This window comes from Schistocerca serialis, chromosome 1 (assembly GCF_023864345.2).
Source record: "Schistocerca serialis cubense isolate TAMUIC-IGC-003099 chromosome 1, iqSchSeri2.2, whole genome shotgun sequence".
NCBI lineage: Eukaryota > Metazoa > Arthropoda > Insecta > Orthoptera > Acrididae > Schistocerca > Schistocerca serialis.
In genome coordinates this window covers 654,904,749-654,927,672 of record NC_064638.1, presented here as the reverse complement: position 1 = coordinate 654,927,672, position 22,924 = coordinate 654,904,749, and the positions used below count along the sequence as shown (strand labels likewise).

The 22,924-nt window shown below is 44.9% G+C and overlaps 1 protein-coding gene across 1 annotated transcript in view; it reads left to right on the top strand.

The window, feature by feature from the left end:
* LOC126421040 (neuroligin-1-like) overlaps window positions 1–22,924 on the top strand; it is a 746,590-nt gene that overhangs the window by 608,456 nt on the left and 115,210 nt on the right. The window contains exon 7 of the mRNA XM_050087234.1: window positions 14,784–14,863. Coding sequence (XP_049943191.1) covers window positions 14,784–14,863 — 80 coding nt within the window. The remainder of the gene's footprint in view (window positions 1–14,783; window positions 14,864–22,924) is intronic.

Here is a 22,924-nt window from a genome sequence, read left to right as displayed (position 1 = left end):
TCCGTATCCCACTTCTTTGCGTATTGATTCTTTCTGACTACTTTCTTAAATTTCTGCCAACTCCTCATCACTAACACATTGTGCTCTTGGGTAAGCCTCACAATCCAGTATCTGATTTCGGAATCTCTCTCTGACCATGATGTAATCTAAATGAAATCTTCCCGTACCGCCCGGCTTTTTCCATGTATCCCTACTCCTCTTGTGATTCTTAAACAGACTATTCCCTATTGCGAGCTGAAATTTATTACAGTACTCAATTAGTCTTTCTCCTCTCTCATTCCTTTTCCCAAGTCCGTATTCTCCTGTAACCCTTTCTTCAATTCCTTCCGCTACAGTTACATTTCAGTCCCCCAAAAAAAGGTTCAAATGGCTCTGAGCACTATAGGACTTAACTTCTAAGGTCATCAGTCCCCTAGAACTAATTAAACCCATCTAACCTAAGGACATCACATACATCCATGCCCGAGGCAGGATTCGAACCTGCGACCGTAGCGGTCGCGCGGTTCCAGACTGTAGCGCCTAGAACCGCTCGGCCACCCCGGCCGGCCCCAGTCCCCCATGACTATTAGATTTTCATCTCCATTTTCGTACTATATTACCCTTTCTATATTCTCATATACTTTCTATATTTCTTCATCTTCAGCTTGCGACGTCGGCATGTATTACTGACGTATCGTTGTCGGTGCTGGTTTGCTAACGATTCTGATAAGAACAACCCTATCACTGAACTGTTCACACCAACTCACTGTTTGCTCTGCGTTTCTATTCATAACGAATCCTTCTCTCGTTATGCCATTTTCTGCTGCTGTTGATATTACCCTGCATTGATCTGATTAGAAATCCTTGTCTTCTTTGCGTTTCACTTCACTGATCCCTACTATATCGAGACTGAGCCTTTGCATTTCCCTTTTCAGATTTTCTAGTTTCCCTACCACATTGAAGCTTCTAACATCCCATGCCCCGACTCGTAGATCATTATCCTTTCATGTGTCTTAGTTTCCATTGCCTTCTGCATCCTCTTTCCGTTGATCATTATTGATTCTTCCGCCTTTAGGAGCAGTTTCCTACCCCAAGGACAAGAGAGTGCCCTGAACCTCTGTCCGCCCCTCCGCCGTCTTTTATAAGCCCGTTGGAAGAATGAGGGTGACTCCTTATGCGGGAAGTCTTCGGCCGCCAATGCTGCTTATTAATCAGAGTTTAAGCGGTAGCGTGCTCCGAACCCAGGCCCGAGGATATTTTTATTACTAATCAAAGACGCTACTCTAGACAACGAGTGCAGCACCTTCATCGAGTAATGATCAATAATAACACGAAACAATCAATGGCGGACGATCGCCACGGCCCATGGAATCTCAACCGCGTCAAATCCCTGATACTCCCGGTTGTTAACCTGTCTTCCCGTAAAACGACAAACTGCATCTAAAACGTCCTTGAGCACCGATATGTCGTCCTGCGTACGAAAAAGTACCATAACGTCATCGGCACGCGCGCGGACGATAAACCTTTTCCAAATAACGACCAGCCATCCAACCGAGCACCTATGGACTGTAATAAGTATTCCAGAATAGACATAAAAAGGGAACTCCACTGTAGGGCACCTTGACATACTTCATTCACGTCGACAGACGCCTAAATACCAGTAATTAGAGAGGGGAACATCCATCGTGCACCATTATTAAAACAAACAGCCGTCAATACTTGCAACAGAAACTCATCTCGACCAAACGTGTGATTAAAATCAATAAAAAGTAAAGCTGCCGACACAGGAACGGTGCAAGCAATCGAGATGAGATCTCGACATTCAGCAACGGGAGTCAGGAGAGTACGACCCGAGACACAACTTTGATAACGCGCGACAATGTCAGCAGGCAAACCTGACAGACGGCTATTTATCGTCTGCGCTACAGTTTTATAATCACAACTGAGTAGTGTTATCGACTGGACCTGATCTATGGGCAGATGTCCCATCTCCTTTGAATTGAAAACGATTTTTCCGACCTCATAGGAGAGCGGGATGTGTACCCCTTGCCCTACTTCATTCACCGTAGATGTTATCGTATCACCTATCAGAAGAAAGAACCGAACATAAAAGTTTTCGGGAAGTCCAGCCAGATCTGGCAGTTTGGGGGAATGAGATTGGACTAGAATGTCAGATGTCGCATGACGGTGAAAAGCTTCAGAACTTCTCACAGTGAGCTGGCATAACAACACTATGAAAGAGGGATGTAAAATCAGCAGATGGTATACCGTCTGACTGCACCCTGGTTAAAGGTCGGAAATGTGTCCTCGGAGTCTTTCGTGACGGCATACATGAACAAAACGTTTTCGGTTTTCCAACAGCGTCAGTTCGAATAAAATCCTCGAGCTTTCGACGGCCATCTCCGCCATCGTCGTCGGGAGTTCACTGACTGCCGGAGCTGTTACGGTCTCTCGCTTATATAGGCATGATGACATAAGCAGCAGCCAATCAGATCGATCCAATGTGGCGCATGCGCGTAAGTCGACACGGGCAGCTAGCGGAGCTATTGCCCGTGACAGCACGTCTGGTGGCGCCAGGGGCAGGCGCTACGTTTGAAACTGCCGCTCCCGCATCGCGCATCTGTCTCTGCTTTCTTTCGATGTCCAACGCCCGTCCCCATGCCCTGCTGAGTGTGTATCCCTGGTCTCTGTTGAAATTGTTGTTGTTTAAGCGAATCTCGGCCACTTCCTTTATAATGGAGTCCCAATATGTAGACGCATGAGCCAACACTTTTGTATTTTCGAACTGTATTTTATGTCCGTTTTCTAGGCAATGCTCCGCTATGGCCGACTTGTCAAGCTTCCTTTGTTTTATATGGCGCTTGTGCTCAGTACAACGCTCCGCAACCGTGCGAATTGTCTGTCCAATGTACATGCTGCCCCATTCACAGGGTACACCATACACACCGGACACTCAAAGAGCAATGTCGTCTTTAACAGGACGCAACAAATCTCGTATCTTGGAGGCGGGTCGGAACATTGGTGTTAGCCCATTCTTCTGCAGCAGACGTCGTAACTTTGTGCTAGTTGCTCCACAGTACGGCAGGAATACAATCCGTTTGGCCTCTTCTACTGATTCACCAGGTGTCTTTCGTCGGCAGCCCTTGAAACCGTTTGCTGTATCAATTTTCCCCGAAAATACGTTTTAAGTTCTGCAATTCAGACTGTAGGTGGTCGTCGCAGCAAGCCGTAATAATGGAGAGCTTATCCCCTTAACGTTTAGGTTGAGAAATGTATGGGCCTGAATTAGGTAACACATGTAAAGCACGAAAGGAAAACTAGAAAATAATTCACGCATCACGTCCCGTTATCCACAACACCGGCAAATGGCGGAGAAGAAGGTACAGGATTTCAATCCTCCCCACAGGAAGGTGCAGATTTCATTTTTTTTTTTTTCGGGTAGACGCTACACGCACATATTGAAAAAGTAGTTTCGCACCACTCCGTGACAACCTAATTTCTTGACGTGGAAGGGTAAAGAATTCATCAAAGTCCGCTGCGAGGTGGAAGGCGTCCCCTCTCCACTTAGTCGAATGCGTGAAACACAACCGGCAGCGATGAACATATTCATCAGATAAAGAAGAGACAGACAATTCAGCATCTGACTACCCGGGAGAGAACCTGTAGTAACCTGTTGCTCCACCGTATCAAGAATGAGGAGGGGCTAGTAATGCACTAGAACACGGTGAAGGCAGAACAGCCGACGACGTCTCCGATAAATGATCGGAACCTACCGTAAAAGATGCTTATAAGGGTGGAGGACAGGACTCAGATGCAACATTCATTTCAGCACCAATAGAACCAGCAAACAATTGAGGACGTGGGTTGCCAGTGCTACTCTGAGATGAAGAGGTTAGCCACAGGAGAGGAATTCATGGCGGGTCCCATCAAACCAGTCAGAAGACTGATGACAAAAAAAGAAAAAAGAAAAACAGCCTCGCCAGTTGCAGATATTTGCTGGGTTGCAGAAGGCGTGTGCAACGTTTATGTTCTGTTCGGCACAGACAGCTGATCTTTACAGTTCCGCCAACGATGGCGCTGGCGCCGGCCTGTGTGGTTTCTGTCATCGTGACAGTGATGCAGGTGCGGCAATACTCGCAGCGCGCTATATAAGGCGGAGCGGAGAACGTCTTCGTCCACCTATTCCTCCACATGCAAAGCCAAACCCCCTCCCACCAACCCTGAACTCACTGTCCCCGCTCGCCCCATCGATCCACCCATCCACCCTAACAATTCCCTCCGCCCTCCCCCTACAGCAGAAGACATCGTCCGGTTCTTCACCATCGTCCACCCCTTCCAGCGCCCCCACACACTCCAGCAGATTTCCCTTGCCGCCCGCTCTGTTTTCCACTTTAACACTTACGCCACCTACTCCCACAACCAGGTCCACTTTACCTTCACCCGCCTCGACACCCTCGTTTAAGCCCCTCTCTCCCCTTCCCGCACCCTTCCCACCACAAACCTCCTGGCGCATCAACAGTATCATCTCCTCTAACTCAACATTCACTCCCTCCCTGCAAACAAATACCTCTTCATGCATAACCTCTCCTGGCACCAGATTGACTCCTTCATCCTTAATGAAACCTTCCTCCAACCCCACCATGTTGTCCGCACCTCCCCCTATCTCCTTCACCGTACTGACAATCCCCTTCCCCTAGCCCGAGGCGGGGTCGCTATAGGCCACCTCCGACACCTCCCTGTCCGGCCACAACCCCTCCTCAATGACCCGACTGAACACCTTCTCCTCAGCCTATTTTATCCTCCCTCACCATCACCTGCGCCACTATCTGTATCTGCCCTGCAGCTCCTCTCCCCTTTGACTTCATTTCCCTAGTTGACCCTACCTTCTCCACCTATGTGATCGCCGCTGACCTCAATATCCACAGCCGTGAACCTGTCACCCTTCCGCGGTGGCATCAGTTCCTTGCCACACTCTATGGTGACCTTGTTCCTCTCCCATAGCACACCCGTCCTGATAGTAACTCCACCCCCGATGTTATCTTCGCTTCCCGCAACCTCCTTGGTCGCATCATCGTTGATGTCCTCGATCCTGTCGGTAGTGACCATCTCACTGTCCTTCTCACCATCTCCTCGACCTGTCCCGTCACTGCAGCCACCCACCCAGCAGCCCCTCCGAAGTCTGTCCATGACTACCACCATGCCAGTTGGGATGCCTACCGGGAATCCATTGCCTTACAGGTCGAAAGCCACCCCTCACCTTTCACCACCCTGATGACATCACCCATGCCTCTTCCTTCCTTCAGAAGACCATCACTGACGCTGTGGAGGCTCATGTCCCTACCAAACTCATCCACCCTCACCACCCTACGCTTCCTCCACAGGCTGTCCTTCTTCTTCGTGAATTCCGCAGGCTCTACCGCTCCTTCCTCCACACTCATGACCGGGATACTCTCACCCACCACCGGCAATTACAGCGACACATCTGGAACCTCCTTACAGCAAAGAATCGCCGGGACTGGCTCCAAACATGCACACACCTCAACTCCGCCCTCCCTGTCAACTCCTCCTAGTACTGGTCAGCCTTCCCCCGCCTTACTGGTAGCCATCCCTCCCCACATTGCCCCGTCCTCCATGACGATCGACACTTTCCTGACGACCTCAGTCAGGCTCACCATTTTGCTTCCCACTTATCTGAGGTCTTCTCCATTCCTGACAATCCCCATTTTGATTAATCCATCTTCCTCACCGTCCTTGACCGCACTGACACCTCTGTCCCCCCGCTTGCCCCTAGCTTCCAGTACTTGGATCAATTACCCCCCCCCCCCCTCAGACATCAACACTCCCATCACCACACAAGACATCACACTTGCCCTCTGCTCCAAACGCAACATCGCCCCTGGTCATGATGGCGTCACCTACCGTCACCTCAAAGAATCCCCTCCATCCTTCCTGTCTGTCCTTGCTACCCTGTAAAATGTCTTCCTCTCCACTGGATTTTACCCCAACCTGTGGAGGACTTCCCATGTCCTGCTGTTCCCTAAACCTAACAAACCCCCCTCTGATACCTCTTCCTATCGTCCCATCTGCCTCACCTCCATGTTCAGTAAGGTCTTCAAGCCCATCCTCTCTCGCCGTATTCACCACCACCTTAACCAGCACCGCCTCCTTCCTCTTACCCAATGTGGCTTCCGGCCTTCCTTCTCCACTGACGACCAGCTCCTTAACCTTACCAGTCTTCTTTCCCTCCAACTTAACTCCCATCGCTCCATTATCTTTGTTTCCCCATGATCTCCAGAACGCCTATGACCATGTCTGTCATCCCGAGCTCCTCTTCGAACTCCAGACCTATGCTCTCCCCATCAACTTTGTCTGTCTTGTTGCTTCCTTCCTCTCCCATCGTCCCTCCTATGTGACTATCCACAATTCCAACTCCCTCTGCCTGCATGCCCCAAGGTTCTGTCCTTTCCCCTCTCCTCTATCTCCTGTACACTGCTGATATGCCCAAACCTCCACCACCTGTTCATCTTCTCCAGTTCGCTGATGACACCGCCTTCCTAGCCCTTTATCCTACCCTTCAACAGTCCCAATGTACCCTCCAAACCCACCTTGACCAATTCACCGCTTGGTGCAACCAGTGGTTCCTCTGTGTCAATCCCTTCAAGACCCAGGCGATCATCATAGGCCACACCACCCACTCCCTCCACCTCCATGATTTCTATCTCACCATTTATGGCAGTCCTATCCACCTCACTCCTATCCTCAGATACCTTGGCCTCACACTTGACAGCCACCTCACCTGGACTCCCCATCTCCTTACCATCCAAAATAAAGCTCACAACCGCCTCCACCTCCTGAAACTCCTGTCCAGCCAGATGTGGGGTCTGCATCCTTCCACCATCCTTAACACCTACAAATCCTTGATCTGCCCCATCCTCTGTTATGCCAGCGTAGCTTGGATTTCCGCCCCTCCCCGGTTCTATAAAGCCCTCTAAATCCTCAAACGCCATGCTCTTTGCCTCGCCTTCCGCATCCGCCTTCCACCCCCCACGCACAGCCTCTACGACCTCATACCCTTCCCCCACCTTCTACTTTTCCTTGAATACATCCGCACACGATATATTGTCTTCCACCTTGATCCCCCTCACCCCCTGGTGTCTCCCTTCCTCTCCACCCCCAACCAGTTGTCGCGCCTTTACCGTTGTGTCCCACCCTCTCTCCATCTCCACACCCTCAACCTCCTTTCCAAACACAACTTCCACCATCTACCCCTCCCTGACGATGAGCTTCGCCCTGACATCTACCCTTCCTACCAACTCTAACCCCATCTTCCTGCCTCCTCCTCAGGGCTCCCTCTCCTCCTCCTCCCTCCTCCTGAGCGGCTTCCCCCTCCTACTCCCCCTCCATCTCTTGTGCCTCCTTTCAGTGTCTCTGCATTCCCTCCTGCCCTGTCTTCCCTCTTCATCTCCCACCCCACGTGTCTCCAGCATCTTTGTGTACCCACTGATGCCCCTCCTCTCTTCATCTCGCCACTTCCCCTGCTGCCCCTTGCTCACCCCCCCTTTTCCATCCTCTCTGCCCTTTCCGTCGGCAGGTCCCACCTGGCAGTTTTATTCTTCGTCGTGTGTGCTCCAAGTGGGTTTTTAAATGTGTTGTTCCGGAGTGTTTTTACTACTGTGGCCGACTTTTAACCTGTGCGTGTCCATTCAGTGTCTTCTCTGAGTTTTGAAGAATCGCTAACTGTGTTTTTAAACTTTCTGGTGACTTTTTTTTAACTGTCCTCCATGAACGTCTCCGTGTTAGTCTATTTTTTACCTCCATTTTCTCCCATTATTCTGTTTTAAGTTCCCCTTTATCGCCTTATGTATGTAACTTTTTATTCTTATTTTAAGTTGTCATGTCACTCAGCTGAAGAGCAGGGGATTGTGCCACTGACAGCCCTCCCCTGCCCATATGGGGCAGGGGAATGAAATCACAATAAAGGAAAAAAAAAGTCTTCGTCAGTCTTCGATGTCTCACCTGAAGATGGTTGGCAGGTGCCCAGTCGAAATACCGTGGAGTGAAGTTTAAGACGACCGGCTGCAATCCTGAAATCTTTTCGAATAACTTCTGCAAAGTTTGGAATGTAGTGAAAGAGGTACTCACCGAAATTTGGGGGGTTGGGGGGGGGGGGGGGGGGAGAGGATGCTGTGGTTGTACTTGGGATAGCTCAGTCGGTAGAGTGTTTATTCAAGAAACGCTAAGGTCCCAGGCTCGAGTACCTGTCTGACGCTATTTTAAACTGCCAGGAAATTTCAAATCAGCGCACACTCTGTTGTAATACGAAAATTCACTTTGAATGTATTTATTTGATGAAATGATATTCTGTCTATGGAAAGTGAGTGACGTATTATATATTTCTTTTTGTTTTAGACAGAAAAACAGAATACGACTACCTGCTATTGCTGGCACCAATTGCAGCGAACCAAGTTGTGATTCTTATCTTGAAACGGTAAATGGCTTCTGGAGTTACCATAAAACATTAGCAAACAGGAAATAAATGAAAAAAAACGATGTACCAGTTGTCCCTTTTGAACGTGTTCTGGCTGATCAAACAGGTGATATTGGCCTTTATTGGGCGAAACCTGAGTCACCAATGTGGGTTAATCCCTTAGAGCAGAGAGCAGAGGAAAGACGTAGAAGTTTTATTCACCCAAACCCCACCCCTTTCCACTCCCAGTCGTAATAGCTAGTCAGTGAGATCCAGACGATTCCAGCCACATCAGTGCCCTCTGATCAGTCATTTTCGAAGGCGGGAACAGGTTTTTAAAGAGAACAGCCAAACGATTGGATACGATATTAGTTTCATTACTGTACTGATTTAATTCATTTACTTTTTGCAACAATCTTTAGGAATTACTGAACTCGTATAAGGAACCAAGCTACTATTCGGATTGGTGTGCAGAATCTTTGAGTCTGGAGATACACCATCAGACGTCTGAAAAAATATCATCCACACAAATCCAAAGATAGCAAGAGCACATGGTGGTGAGAACAACCGCGAAATTAGGTCAACAACTCATACAGTCAAGATGTTGAAAAGAAGAATGCAAAAAGAAATTGAGGATCTCTTAGATGACGATCACTTGGACTTTCGGAAAGGTAAGGGCGCCTGAGAAGCAGTTCTGAAGTTACGGTTGATAATGAAAGCGAGAGTTAAGAAAAATCAAGACACACGCATGGGATTTGTCGGTCTTGGAAAAGCGTTCGACAATGCAAAATTTGCCTGAAAAATGGGAGTGAGGTGTATGGAAAGACGGATAATATAGAACATATGTAATAACAGGCAATAATAGGAACGGAAGACCAAGAACGAAGAGATCGAATTAAAAAGAGTGTAAGGCAGGGACATGGTCTTTCGGCCCTACTGTCCAATCTACAGGGTGTCCCAGGAGGAATGGTCAAGAGTCAGAGGTATGACAGGAACTTTTATTGGAAGCAAAAAATGTGTGTGTGTGAAATCTTATGGGACTTAACTGCTAAGGTCATCAGTCCCTAAGCTTACACATTAACCTAAATTATCCTAAGGACAAACACACACACCCATGCCCGAGGGAGGACTCGAACCTCCGCTGGGACCAGCGGCAAAAAAGTTTAATACACTTTGTCTCTGAAATGCGTTCCTTAAGAGATATGAGCTCTACATCTTTGCTACTGCGAAACACATATTTACTACTGAAAAAGTGCTCAAGGCTTCTAAAGTATGCATTTTAGAGTCCACGTTTACTAAACATGGAAATCAAAGAGCTTTCAGTAGAAGAGATTTCTTTCATGCTATCGAAGATAAAGAAATGTTCATAGCTCAAGGTATCAATTTTAGAGGCTATATTTATTAGACTTTTTTGCTTCCGATTATCATTCCTGTCATATCCCTGAATACTGAAGATTCCTCCTAGTATATCCAGTATACATGCAACACCCAATGAAGTGAATAAAATAAAGGTTCTTGGTGAAAGGATGTAAATGATAAGGTCCGCTGATGAATTGCTATCTTCACTGAAAGTGAAGAAGAATTTAGGAGGTTTTGAATTCAATGAACCGTCTGATGAGTACAGAACACTGACTGAGAATAAATCGAAGAAATATAAAAGTAATGAGCTGTAGAGGGAATGAGATAAGCGATAAATTTAACATAAAATCGGAGTCCACGAAGTGGACGATGTTAAGCAATTCTCCTACCGTGGAAGCAAAATAAAACAACGGACCACGCAAGTCAGATATAAGAAGCACATCAGCACAGGCAACGAGGGCATTCCCGGCCAAGAGAAGTATGCCACTAGCAAATAACGGCCTTTATTCGAGGAAGGAATTCCGAGAATGTACGTTTCGAACACGGCAAGGCATGGTAGTAGATCGTGGTCTGTGAGGAGCCCGGAAAAGAAAAGAACCGAAGCGTTTGAGATACGGTGCTATAGAAAGATGTTGAAAGTTTGGTGGACTGATACGATAAGCAACGAGGATGTCGGGGAATAGCTTCGTAGGCAGGTAGGGGGAGCTGTAGAGGGTCACGGTATAGGGGAAGACAGAAATTGGAATACATCCAATAAGTAATTGAGGACATATGGTGCAGCTGCTATTCTGAGATGTTGGCACAAGAGAGGAATTCGGCTTGGGCAATCAGAAGACTGATACTAAAAATAAATAAATAAAATAAAAATAAGATTCAGGTGTTTTGTGGTAATCTGTTCCGTAATTTCGTATTTCAAACTCCAATTTTTTAAACTCACTTAGAGCTATTTTGAACTTCTGAAAATCGACTGTATGTCATTATTATAGATAGATTTTAATCACAAGACTGGAACCGATAGTATCTAATCCTTTTATCAAAGATAGGCTTCGATGCCTCAAAGTATCGATTTTTGTTTCTCGATATTTTTATGAGTACGATACCTTTCTTACGACGTTACTCGTGAGTGAATATCGACACCTTTCGTTCGATCTCGTGTCACTACTCCCACACACAGAAAACATAATAAACATAATAAGAGACACGTAGGAAGACAGAATGTATTGTAGTGGTCTGATGATAATCGCTACATCCGAAAGCTGGCAGTAATGTTTCGGCAGGCTGAGAGACCGTGGGGTAAAGATTTCCGAGTACACCCACACTGCGTTGTTATATTAGTATCACAATCCGACACAGCCGCAGCCGCTATACTCGGTTCGCAATTAATACGGAGATAATCCGGCTAACCTGAAGGGCGGATGCGCGCGATTGCACGTAACCGATAAACGGTGCGTACGGAACTTGCGTCCGAGATAAGTCGCACGTGGCACGCAATCACGATTTGGCCGGACCCGCTGGCTGGTAATCGCGATTTGCGCAGATCCGCGCACTCTCTCTCTCTCTCTCTCTGCCATTTGCGCCCTACCGGCTTTGTCGCCCTAATGAGTCGTTTAATATTGTACGAACGGATAATGCGCTAACTTAGGCTCGCCGAGCAACGGCGGTGCACTCGGCGCTGCGGCGCTGCCCGTTTTTGCGGCTCTCGTGTGCGCTTTCACTCGTTAGCAAGTCAAATTTGTGCCGTCGCGCGACGCGGCTAGGCGCAGCGTGTCCGGGCAGAAATAAACAAATCCATTTCCCGTAGCGGTGACAGGTGACGCGCGTGACAAATGCCGGCGATAGCGGCGCGCCCCCTGCGCTGTTTCGCGCGCCGCCGCCCGCACCTACGCCCAGTTCCTGCAGGTAATCATACAAAGCTGCAAACGCCACGCCACACAAAACAATATCCGCTTTCCGAACAGTGATGGACGATATCGCTAGCAGAACAAACTCCCCGGAAAATAAAAGCCCATTTCCGAAATGCCATGTCGCGCAGAACATCCGAACCAGAAGCTTTTATGGCCTCAGAGGAGGAGGGATGTGGGAAAAGGTGGTGGTTCGGGGGGGGGGGGGGGGAGGAGAGAGGGGGAGAGTTGTGCCGAGATAAACAGCAGCGTGGAAGCGGGAGCACTGCATCTGGAGTCGATAGAAGCCTGTTAAACTAGCGTTGCTCAAAAGGAAATCGCAGTACCTAACAAAACTTGCCTGCGTAATCATATTTTATGCATTTATCAGGGTCTGTGGGACCGTGCGAGCCAAAGTTACAGGGTGACGCACAAACAACGGGCTCCGAGTATAAACTGCTCACGAGTTACGCACGAGCTGTTGCCTGCCACGAGCAGATACAACAAATAGATAAACATGTAATTATTAGATAATAAAGAAATAACGGGTAAGCTAATGGAAATATCTGTATTTACTCGATTGACCTTGTCTTTTACAACACATTAGGCGGTAAAAATGGCCTCCTTATGCTTGGAAACTCGCCCAGTGTTTGCTATCGTGGGACCCTTAATTGATATCCAATGTAGGATCAGAATCACGATGTTATGGAAACCACACTGAAGTAGGTCTACACTGAATCAGCACAAGGAGTGTAATGCAGTATTATAATAGCCCTGACATAAATCCCACTTGGGGTGACTTGTTTCTCATATGACTCATTCATTAAATTAATTCATCAAATTTTCCCCAAAAAATTATGATGGGAAAGGATTCAGATACGCGTAACTGTTTAACAGATGAAACCCGTCCCAAAAATTACAATTACACTTATTTCCTTTAAATGGAACGCAAAACTGATTTTGAATTTGTGCGAGGGTTGCCCAGAAAGTAATGTGCCGTTTTTTTTTTGTTTTTTTTTTTTCGCAACCGAATGCAATGCTACGAATGCGAAACGTTACGTATGTATTATTTGAAGTTTCCTGAGTCAGCGCGCCAAGTTTTCGTCACTTCCGACAGGATAGCGTAGTTGCAGGACAGTTTCAAAATGGCGTCTGTAAGTGATGTACGTTACAAGCAACGTATCGTCATTGAATTTCTCACTGCAGAGAAAGAAACTGTGGGGTATATTCACAAAAGCTTGTGTAAAGTCTATGGGGCATCTGCTGTTGAAGAGGTACAGTCAGTCGCTGGGCATGGAAGGTGAGGTCGTTAGAAGGCGGTTTAGAGGAGTTCCACGATTTGCAGCGGTCGGGGAGACCAGCCACGGCTGTCCACCTGACACGCCTGACCTAGCCCATTCGGACTTCCACTTGTTTTGGCCATTAAAAGGTGCCATTCTCGGAAGACATTTTGAGGAAAATGAGGAGGTGATTCACACAGTGAGGCACTGGCTCCGCAACCATGACAAGGATTGGAACTGACGGGGCATACACGCCCTTGTTTCGCGCTGGAGGAAGGCCATAGAAAGGGATGGAGATTATGTAAAAAAATACGGTGTGTAGATGGAATACAATTCTTTCGTGTGTAATTCTCATTATGTTCAATAAAGAACTGTTGAAGAAAAGAGATGTGGCGCATTACTTTCTTGGCAACCCTCGCACAAGGAACAATTATGTATAAGAAGTAAACCAAACTTGTAAATATTCCTCACTTGATAGAGGCGTTGGCAAGAATATAATATAGACGACACTGCGTGGTGTACTGTGCTTCTCTGCTACAAGAAGGGGTAGCAAAGAATACGTGTGAAACAAGTGTTCTTTACGTGATTTCCTCTATAGATGAGCTACACTTTCTTATAATTAACCCAACAAACCGAAGTCGGCCATGCTCCCTCCCCTGCAACCATCCTTACGTTCACGTTCCGTTTAATACGACTTTTCAACGTTACGCTTTAATGTTTAATGGACGTCATTGTAAGCAGCATTCCGAAATACGTTATTTCAACATTACAGTGTCGCATTGTGTCAAACACTTTCGGGAAACCTAGGAATATGCCATATGCCTGCTGCTCTTAATCCACAGTTCGGCGGATATCGTGAAAGGAAAGGGCAAGTTAAGTTGCTTACGAGCAATGCTCACTACATGGAACAGACTTTAGTTCCCTCGTGGAAACTGGGGACGGAAGTCGGGCAGGAACACGGCAGCCATGTTTTATGATATCTGGGAAGGGAAGCCGGATTCTTTACACCAGGGTCCTTAACCGCTTTTTCTGTATCTTAATGAGTGCTGAACAAGGAAGTGACAGAGAAAAGATTGAGATCTTCACTTCGACTGTTTCATATCCCCCACGACTGCAGAAACGCATATAAAAGCCATCGCGCCAAGAATACGGCATTATGTACTGTGACAAAAGTTACTACCAATTAAATGTATGATTTATACAGTACATTTAGCCACAATATTTTACGTTCCATTAGCCACCTTCAATCTGCGATTTAATAGAATCACAGACAGTAATTACTAGAAATCTAGAGATGTCTATCTCTATAACTGAGGGCGCAGCGCTGCAGAATGCCGTGCGGGTGACCAGGGTTCGATTCTCGGCCGGTTCGGAGATTTTCTCCGTTCGGGGATTGGATGTTGTGTTGTCTTCATCATTTCATTCTCATCGACACGCAAGTCGCCGAAGTGGCGTCAACTATAAAAACTTGCTCCAGACGACTGGTCTACCAGACGGGATGTCCTAGCCACACAGATTTCATTTCACTACTAGAAATGCTAAGAATTTTCTAATGAATAAAACGTCTACGCCCCTAGGTTTCAGGAGAGGGCGAGAGTCTTTCTTCCACTCCACCCACGCACTTACCCTTTTAGTAACGCCTATGATCATCGCATTTCGTCCAATAACTGTAACCTTAAAGCCATTGGACAAGTTATGCAGTGTGTGATGTTCCCAGATCAACATAACATATTGCTGTATAATCTCTTTTAGGAAAAAAAAGGCCTCTGGGAAAGATTCGCTAGCGTCTCTGAAGAAGAATGCTGCTGTGTGTTGCAGGGACCCCAACAGCGGACCTGGCGAGCCGCCGCCTTTCTGGGACACGTACGATGCCATCAACCAGCTCTACCTGGCGCTCGGTGAGTGCAGCGCTAAAAACCATGTGTAATGAGAATAGACGGCTATAGTGTCTAGCTTGCCATTTGAGCACAACAGTCTCCCTGAACACCAACGTTCAACCTAAACAAATACTACAAGTAAACCAGGAAATGTAGAACCTTTACAGGATGTAGAATAATAACCGCTACCAGTCACATTAGAAGGTGATTTTATTTAACACATCACCGGTTTCGCACGTGTGCCCATCTTCAGGTGGTTAAATTCATGTACATATTTCCATACTCAGTGTTGGAGATTACTGTTTGAATCAAAAAGAAATAGTGTGATGATAACTTAACAGACACAAATGAAACATCTGGAAGTTGCTAAGCGACGCGTGTTGTAAAATATTATAGCACTTAAACATAGTTGGTGTATCCATAGCATTTTCATATTACATTTCTCACGTATTTTTTACAAAACATTTCGTTTTCTATACGTTAACTGTATATTAATGACCATGCTAATTATTGGTGCTTCCACATTATGCCTTTGATAAAATAGTGGCACTACTTTATCAAAGATATAATGTGAAAGCACCAATAATTAGCATGGTGACTAATATAAAGTTAACTTGTAAAAAAAACATGATATGGTTACACCAGCTATATCTGAGTGCTATAATATTTTACCGCACTTGTCGTTTAGCCACTTCGAGATGTTTCTTCTGTGTCTGTTTAGTCACTATCACATTAATTGTTTTTGATTTAAACAGTGATCTCCAACAATGAGTATGGAAACATGTACATGAATGTAAACCAACTGAAGATAGGCACAAGCCAGAAACTGGTCGTGTGTTAAATAAATCACCTTCTGATGTGACGTAACGGTTATTATTCTACATCCTATAAAGGAACAATCACGGAGTTCAACTGCCTCCATTAGAATAAAATATATGTAAAGCCCTTGTCTCTTTCAGCAATGCTAGACATGAATTATTTTTTGCTAATCGTTTATCTCTGAATACCTACTTCATCAAGGACCCTTAACAACATTTTTAGATCCTCTTTTGATTGATTTGAAGCTGACCGCCAGTATGTCCTTTCTTGTGCCAATCTCTTAACAGCACTTAGACAGGACGCCCTCTACTATTTGTTGTATATAGTCTAGTTTTTTGTCTTCCACTATAGTTTTCTTCTCTTCTCTCCGTTTATTATTATGGAAGTTGTTTTCTAATGTCTTAACGCATATGTTACAATTCTGCACTTTTTTTCAACCTTCTTCTTCTTCCCCCTCCTCTTCTTTGATGCTGCATTCCTTGATAAGCCTTGGCCTATTCAACACCCTGCTTTATCCATCTTTTTTCTGTGCTTAACAACACCATTATGTTTAGTGGATGGTGTTGCGGGAGTTCAAATAAGACACGAATATGAATTAGAGCAACTTACACAAGGAAAATATACACTGAAATACAAAAAATAAATAAATAAAAATAAAAAATAAACGCTCAGGGAAAACGCTAACCAGGACGTATGGTTAGGCTGGCAGAAGAATAGATGCCAAAAGTATATTGAAAGAAAATGAGTGTTCTTTGAAACCGTATATATTCATAGGAAATATGTTATAATACAAAACTCGCAAAACATGGGATTCGACTGAAAACGACGGGTTTCAGTACGGCGTCTTCTAAGTTTTGCCTGTGACCTAGGACGTAATTCTGCAGTTCATTGGGCACGTCTCTCTCCACGATGCAAAAACCTGACTTGTCTTATTCACTCGTTCGCGCTACTGAATGCTGCAGAACGTGAAACTCCACGCTGTGGCGTCACCAAATTCGACCATCTCCTCGTCCACGAGTTCTTTTTCGCCCCGTGTGAGGACAGTTTCGCTCTACTCTCACAAACATATATCAACCACAAGTATTTGGTGAAGCCACCCATTTGTCCCAGAAGAAAATTAATCATTTTCAGATAAACTCAAACGACTTATTTGTGATCCATTTGCAGTATAATATTTCATCCAAGGCTATGAATACTGCAGCCTGGTTTTCATGCATACTAACCGAGTACCCAGCTGGGATGGACATGTGTAGGCCCTCATTAGCACAAAGAAGCACTTGAGTCCACATTTGGAGCTAACTATAAATAATCGTCATTCACTTGTGTATTTTCTTACACCCATATTTGTTAGCAATTCTCGCACGTTATTCCAAAAAATTAAATCGTTCTCTTTTGTGAAGAATGACAAGGAATATTTTTCAATGTTATGACACTAAATGTCGTGTCTGATAAAAGAAATTATTTCTCAGCCAGTCTAGAAACTAGTAATTCAGACCACTTCTTTAGAAGGCTTATATCTATGATGAGTTCGTTCATTCCCTATTGACTGGAACCTGATGTGTTTCATGAAGGCCTTTCGAAATGTGTCATTCTGACCAGCTGGTGCATCTTCTTCTTCGCATAACCCTGGGAGACTGGCAAAAATGGGGCCACTTATTTTTTCTGATAATGGAACAAGGCGTCTAGCTGAGTCTTGTTTCGGATATGTCCACTTAATCTGGCTACTTCTATTGACACCATTTGTATTCATCGAACAAAACGAAGTCATCACTACGGTTCTTCTGTTCTCACCGAATCATTGGCAATTCAAATTTCACACATTTCCGTTTGACCACTGTCGTAAAAGTTCTGTGTATAACTTGTACACAAAATGATGTAACCAAAACTTACATGGGTCTCCAAGTTTTACTTTGAAATAGACCAAATATGCTCTTCTTGCAAAGTAAGTTATAGCTTTTCTTTGCTGAAGAAATGTATACACCGCACAAATGTAAACAAACACATCGGTATGGATCACACATTTTCTACGTGATAAATCCATTTTAATGCCTGTGAAGGAGAAGACATCGGAATGATTAAACAAGGCAGCAAACTAGCAACATGCATGTATATGAGCGAATACAGTTAATTAGATAAATTATAAAAAAATTAAACCATTGCAATGTTAGAAAGTGAACAAAGTATACTGTAAAATATAGATCACTGTTTCTAAATTCATTATAAATTACACTGATTAAAATAGATACTTACGGATCAGTCGTTACGTTAGTCGCTATACTCAATAAAAGAAATAGAAACTGCGTTAGATAAAACAGGGGTTCCCTGAATATTGGAGGCTGTACGTCGTTGCCTTTCTCCGACCAGGAAGACCACAAATCTAGCCGAGGCATGACGTGACCTAGTAGTGGAGCCATAATACCCAGGATAAGGTCAAACATTCCAAGCGACAACAACAAAAAATTTCATTTGTTCCCAACGCAATGATGTTGCTTAACGAGTTTTCAGCTTTACGTCACCCCATATTGTTCCAGGTACGAACGGTCTCAATACGTAAATGATCAGCAACATGTGTTTGCTTCAATTTTGTACGTTCCAACATATATAAATCATGTAGTCGGAAATTCACTGTTAAACGCCAGAGACGTATCTTCTATACTACACTTACACGTATTTTTTTTTTTTTTTTTTTTTTTTTTGTTATGAGATATTGCATTATCCACCTGTGACTCACAGGATGTATATACTGCATTATAATTTGTGGCAAATTAAATACAATACACTTAGCAGCTTTGCTTACTAAGAACACACATGTTAATGGGCGGTGTTGTAGGAGCTCGACTCTAACACCTATGGTCGCGAAATTTTGCGGGGATGAATTTTAAGGCAGTGCACGGAAAACACCAGAGTACCAACGAAAGTACCTTTACAGATACGCTGAGCATAGGTTGGCGGTGGGGCAGCACTTAAGGAGTCTACAGCTGAATTCCTGGGCAACCCACACAAGATTCGTAAAAATAACCGTGGATGTTGACTGGAGTGTCCACCTATAAAATTAACGCGATGGCACTCTCGAACTTTCGAGTACGGGAGAAACAAACTCACACACTATGCTTACCTTGCAGCAGCTGCCCCTTCCCCACCCCCTCCCCACTACTCAGTCACCATCACCACCACCGCCACCGACAGCGATATTCTGTCTTCAGCTATAAGGAAAAATACTGATGGAGCTTTCTTTCAGTCATCAGTCTTCTGACTGGTTTGATGCGAATCACCACGAATTCCTCTCCTATGCCAACCTCTTCATCTCAGAGTAGCACTTGCAACCTATGTCCTCAATCCTTTGCTAGATGTATTCCAGTCTTTCTCTTCTACAGTTTTTAGCCCCTACAGCTCCCTCTAGTATCATGGAAGCAACTCCCTGATGTATTAACAGGTATCCTATCGTCCTGTCCCTTCTCCTTCTCAGTGTTTTTCACATATTCCTTTCCTCTCAGATTCTGCCCAGAACCTGCTCATTCTTTACCTTATCAGTCCACTTAATTTTGAACATTCAAACGCTTCGATTCTTTTCGTTGTCGATTCCCCCGTAGCCCATGTTTCACTACCATGCAATGCTGTGCTCTAAACGTACATTATCAGAAATTTCTTCCTCAAATTCAGGTCTATGTTTGATACTAGTAGACTTCTCTTGGCCAGGAATGCCCTTTTTGCCATTCCTAGTCTGCTTTTGATGTCCTCCTTGGTCCGTCCGTCATTGGTTATTTTGCTGCCGAGCTAGTAGAATTCCTTGACTTCCTCTACCTCTTGACCATAATCCTGATGTTATGTTTCTCGCTGTTCTCATTTCTGCTACTTCTCATTACTTTCGTCTTTCTTAGATCTACTCTAAATCCATATTCTGTACTCATTGGACTGTTCATTCCATTCAGCAGATTATGTAATTCTTCTTTACTTTAACTCAGGACAGCAATATCATCAGCGAATCGTATTGATATCCTTTCACCTTGAATTTTAATCCTACTTCTGAATCTTTCTTTTATTTCCATCAAAAATGGTTCAAATGGCTCTGAGCAGTATGGGACCTAACATCTGAGGTCATCAGTCCCCTAGAACTTAGAACTACTGAAACCTAACTAATTTAAGGACATCACACACATCCATACCCGAGGCAGGATTCGAAACTGCGACCGTAGCGGTCGCGCGGTACCAGACTGAAACGCCTAGAACCGCTCAGCCACTACGGCCTTATTTCCATCACTGCTTCTTCGATGTACAGATTGAACAGTAGGGGCGAAAGACTACATCCCTGTCTTACACGCTTTTTAATCCGAGCACTTCGTTCTTTGTCGTCTACTCTTATTATTTCTTCTTTCAAATCTAAAATATTATGATGGTGCTGAGGGAAACTGGACTTATTGATACGATAGAAGAAAAAGAAAAGAAAAATTAACTTCGTAGGATATAGTGGTAAGGCCTCCACTACATTCGGCGGATCTCTAAGCCAAATAGGTTTATCTTTCGTCACCAGCAAATTTACGATTTTCGAAGACGGTCGAATATCAGTTTGGAAGTGGGCTTTAGGACAACAAATTAACGATGCGACTGAAATACGGATGTCGTTGAATCTGACAAACAGCCCAAAGCGCTGTTTGCAATTTGTACTAAATGCTGGGAGCGACGTATCGTTGAACTTTTCAGTGCAGTTATGCGCAGTAACGTCGCTATGCCACCCACGTAAACGGGTTGATAGTTATGTTTATGCTTATACATAAATGCGTGAAACATTTCAGAAATCGTGTACGCATGAAATACGCGACAGATCACAATACATCCTGCTTCAATTAAAAGAATAGTTCTCCAAGTTCCTACGAAACCAATGGCAGCACGCAGAAATTAAGCAAGTATTTACTATTTTGAAATACAGTAAAATATCTGTCCTTTCTAAACCCCCGAGTGCGTTTTTATGCTTGATCCCAGAAAGCAGCGCCTCCCTTCAGCAGCATATCCGTGACGACGGCTGTTTGTGCGTTGCTGCTCTAGTGCGACGATGCCCAGGACGAGGCGAGGGAGCGACGCAGAGCTTACAGAAGCTTAGCCGCGAAGGCCTCGCAAGTCCGTGACTCTGGCGAGTTTGGAGAGAGGCATTTTGCAGACAACCATCTGATGAAGCGACCGCAGAAGTCTTAAATGTAAGCCTTCCGCACTTAGGATGCTTCAGAACCCTAGGCAAAAGGGCTCACATTCGCGCTCCAATTTAGGTGTTGAGATGCAAAAGAATCTGAAACTGACGGCGTGAGAGATTTCATTCGAATGAAGCGACGAAACGGGGTTTCGTATGTCTTACAAAGCGAAGAGGCACAAAGTGCACATCTGGGGAACCAAAATTCACAGACTGTCCCAGATTCGCTTAAGCATATCTTTTGAATCGTTTTAAAAGGGGAGATACTGTATGTTAGTCAGCTTCATTTCAAAAGCCAACGGTCAAGCGATGGTTTACTCTGATAGGCCTGGAAACTAGCTAAATGCTACAAAAGCCAACGGTCAAGCGATGGTTTACTTTGATAGGCCTGGAAACTAGCTAAATGCTACATCTTGCATTTTAATTGTTCTCTTGTTCAGTACTACAGAGAAGTGCCATGCGCTAATTACGTAGTCGCCCCGGTGACCTGACTTAACCCCCTGAGACTTCTGTTCGCCTTAATTTCTGAAGAATACCGCCTCATCACCTTCGTTACCTCCAAATCTTCTAGTTGTATGAGACAACACGGCGAGCTCTCTGGCAGCCCTGTGTTGTTCTACTTGAGTAGACCGGTGCGTACGTCCCTTCCAAATTCTCAGTCAGAGTTTCATCTCCGTACAGCCATAAAGTGAATTACGAGAGTACCATCAGCGCAGTTGTGTTTCTGTTGTGTGTTACGAAACTGGAACAGCGGAATTAAGAGCAAGGTCATGCAGTCAAATTCTGTGTTAAACTTAGAGAAACCGCAAGTGTGACCTTTGAAAAGTCGAAACAGGCCTGTGGCGAACATCCCTTACCAACAGCACAAGTTTTTGGAAGGCCGAGAACATTTTGAAGATGAACGTCGCTCAGGGAGACCTTCAACTTAAAAAACCAACGAAAACGTTGGTAGTGTGTGTGCTCTTGTGAGATCGGACCGAGTTTTAACAATTAGGATGATAGGTGACCTGTTATACTTAAATACTTCCACCATATATCAAATTTTGAACGAAGATCTGCACATGCGAAAGATTTGAACCAGAATGGTGCCGAAAAACGTCACCACTGAGCAGATGGATAATCGAAGATAAGTGTCGGTTGATCATCTTGAGAGGATTGGCAATGACCACGAATGACGATGCGATCACTGATGATGGACTACGATCCTGAGACAAAGCGGCAAAGTGAAGATGGCACACTGAGACATCTCCTCGACGGAAGAAGGTCTGAAAGAGCAAATCAGAGATTAAAAGAATGCTGGTTTCCTTTTTTGGCAGTAGGGGCATAAAGAATTTGTTCATGCCGGACAGACTGTCAACCAGGTGTTTGGAAAGATGTCCTTGAAAGACTCAGAAAAAGGGTGAATCGAATGAGATCGGTCACTGCAGACCACGGGATGCTGCATCATGCCAACGCCTCATGTCACACGGCCACTTCCATCACGGAATTTTTCACCTCAAAACGCGTTCCTGTTGTTCCACGGTCCCCCTATTACCAGATCTGAGTCTTTGTAACTTTTTTCTTTTTCCGAACTTGAAAATTTCTTAAAAGGACTTCATTTTGTGACTCCGGATAACATTCAAAAGAATGTGGCCGTCATGTTAAACGCCCTACTAATAGAAGCCGTTCGGCGCTTCTATCAAGACTGGGAACGACTCCGAAGGTGAATACCTGCACAAAGGAACTGCTTTGTGCGGGACAATATTATTGTTTGAAAAAGAATAAAGATTTGGCAGATGAAAAGAAATCAGTCTCATTACTTTTATCACTCACTTGGAGTAAGATTTATTGTTGTGGCTCCAATTGGCCCTGATACGATACGATGCGTATTGTTAACTTTCCTTTACAAATGCAACGCTCTTTCCAACAAATATATGTCTTCTATTCATCTACTTCATTACGGATTTCACCATTACGTTTCATTTCATGTTGCTTCCTAGTACCACCTCTACATAAACTTGGAATTTTAAACACCGCCTTCTCCACAATACGATGTATTTCTTTTTTTCTATTTACCCAAAAATATGTCATCGTCTGTGGACCTG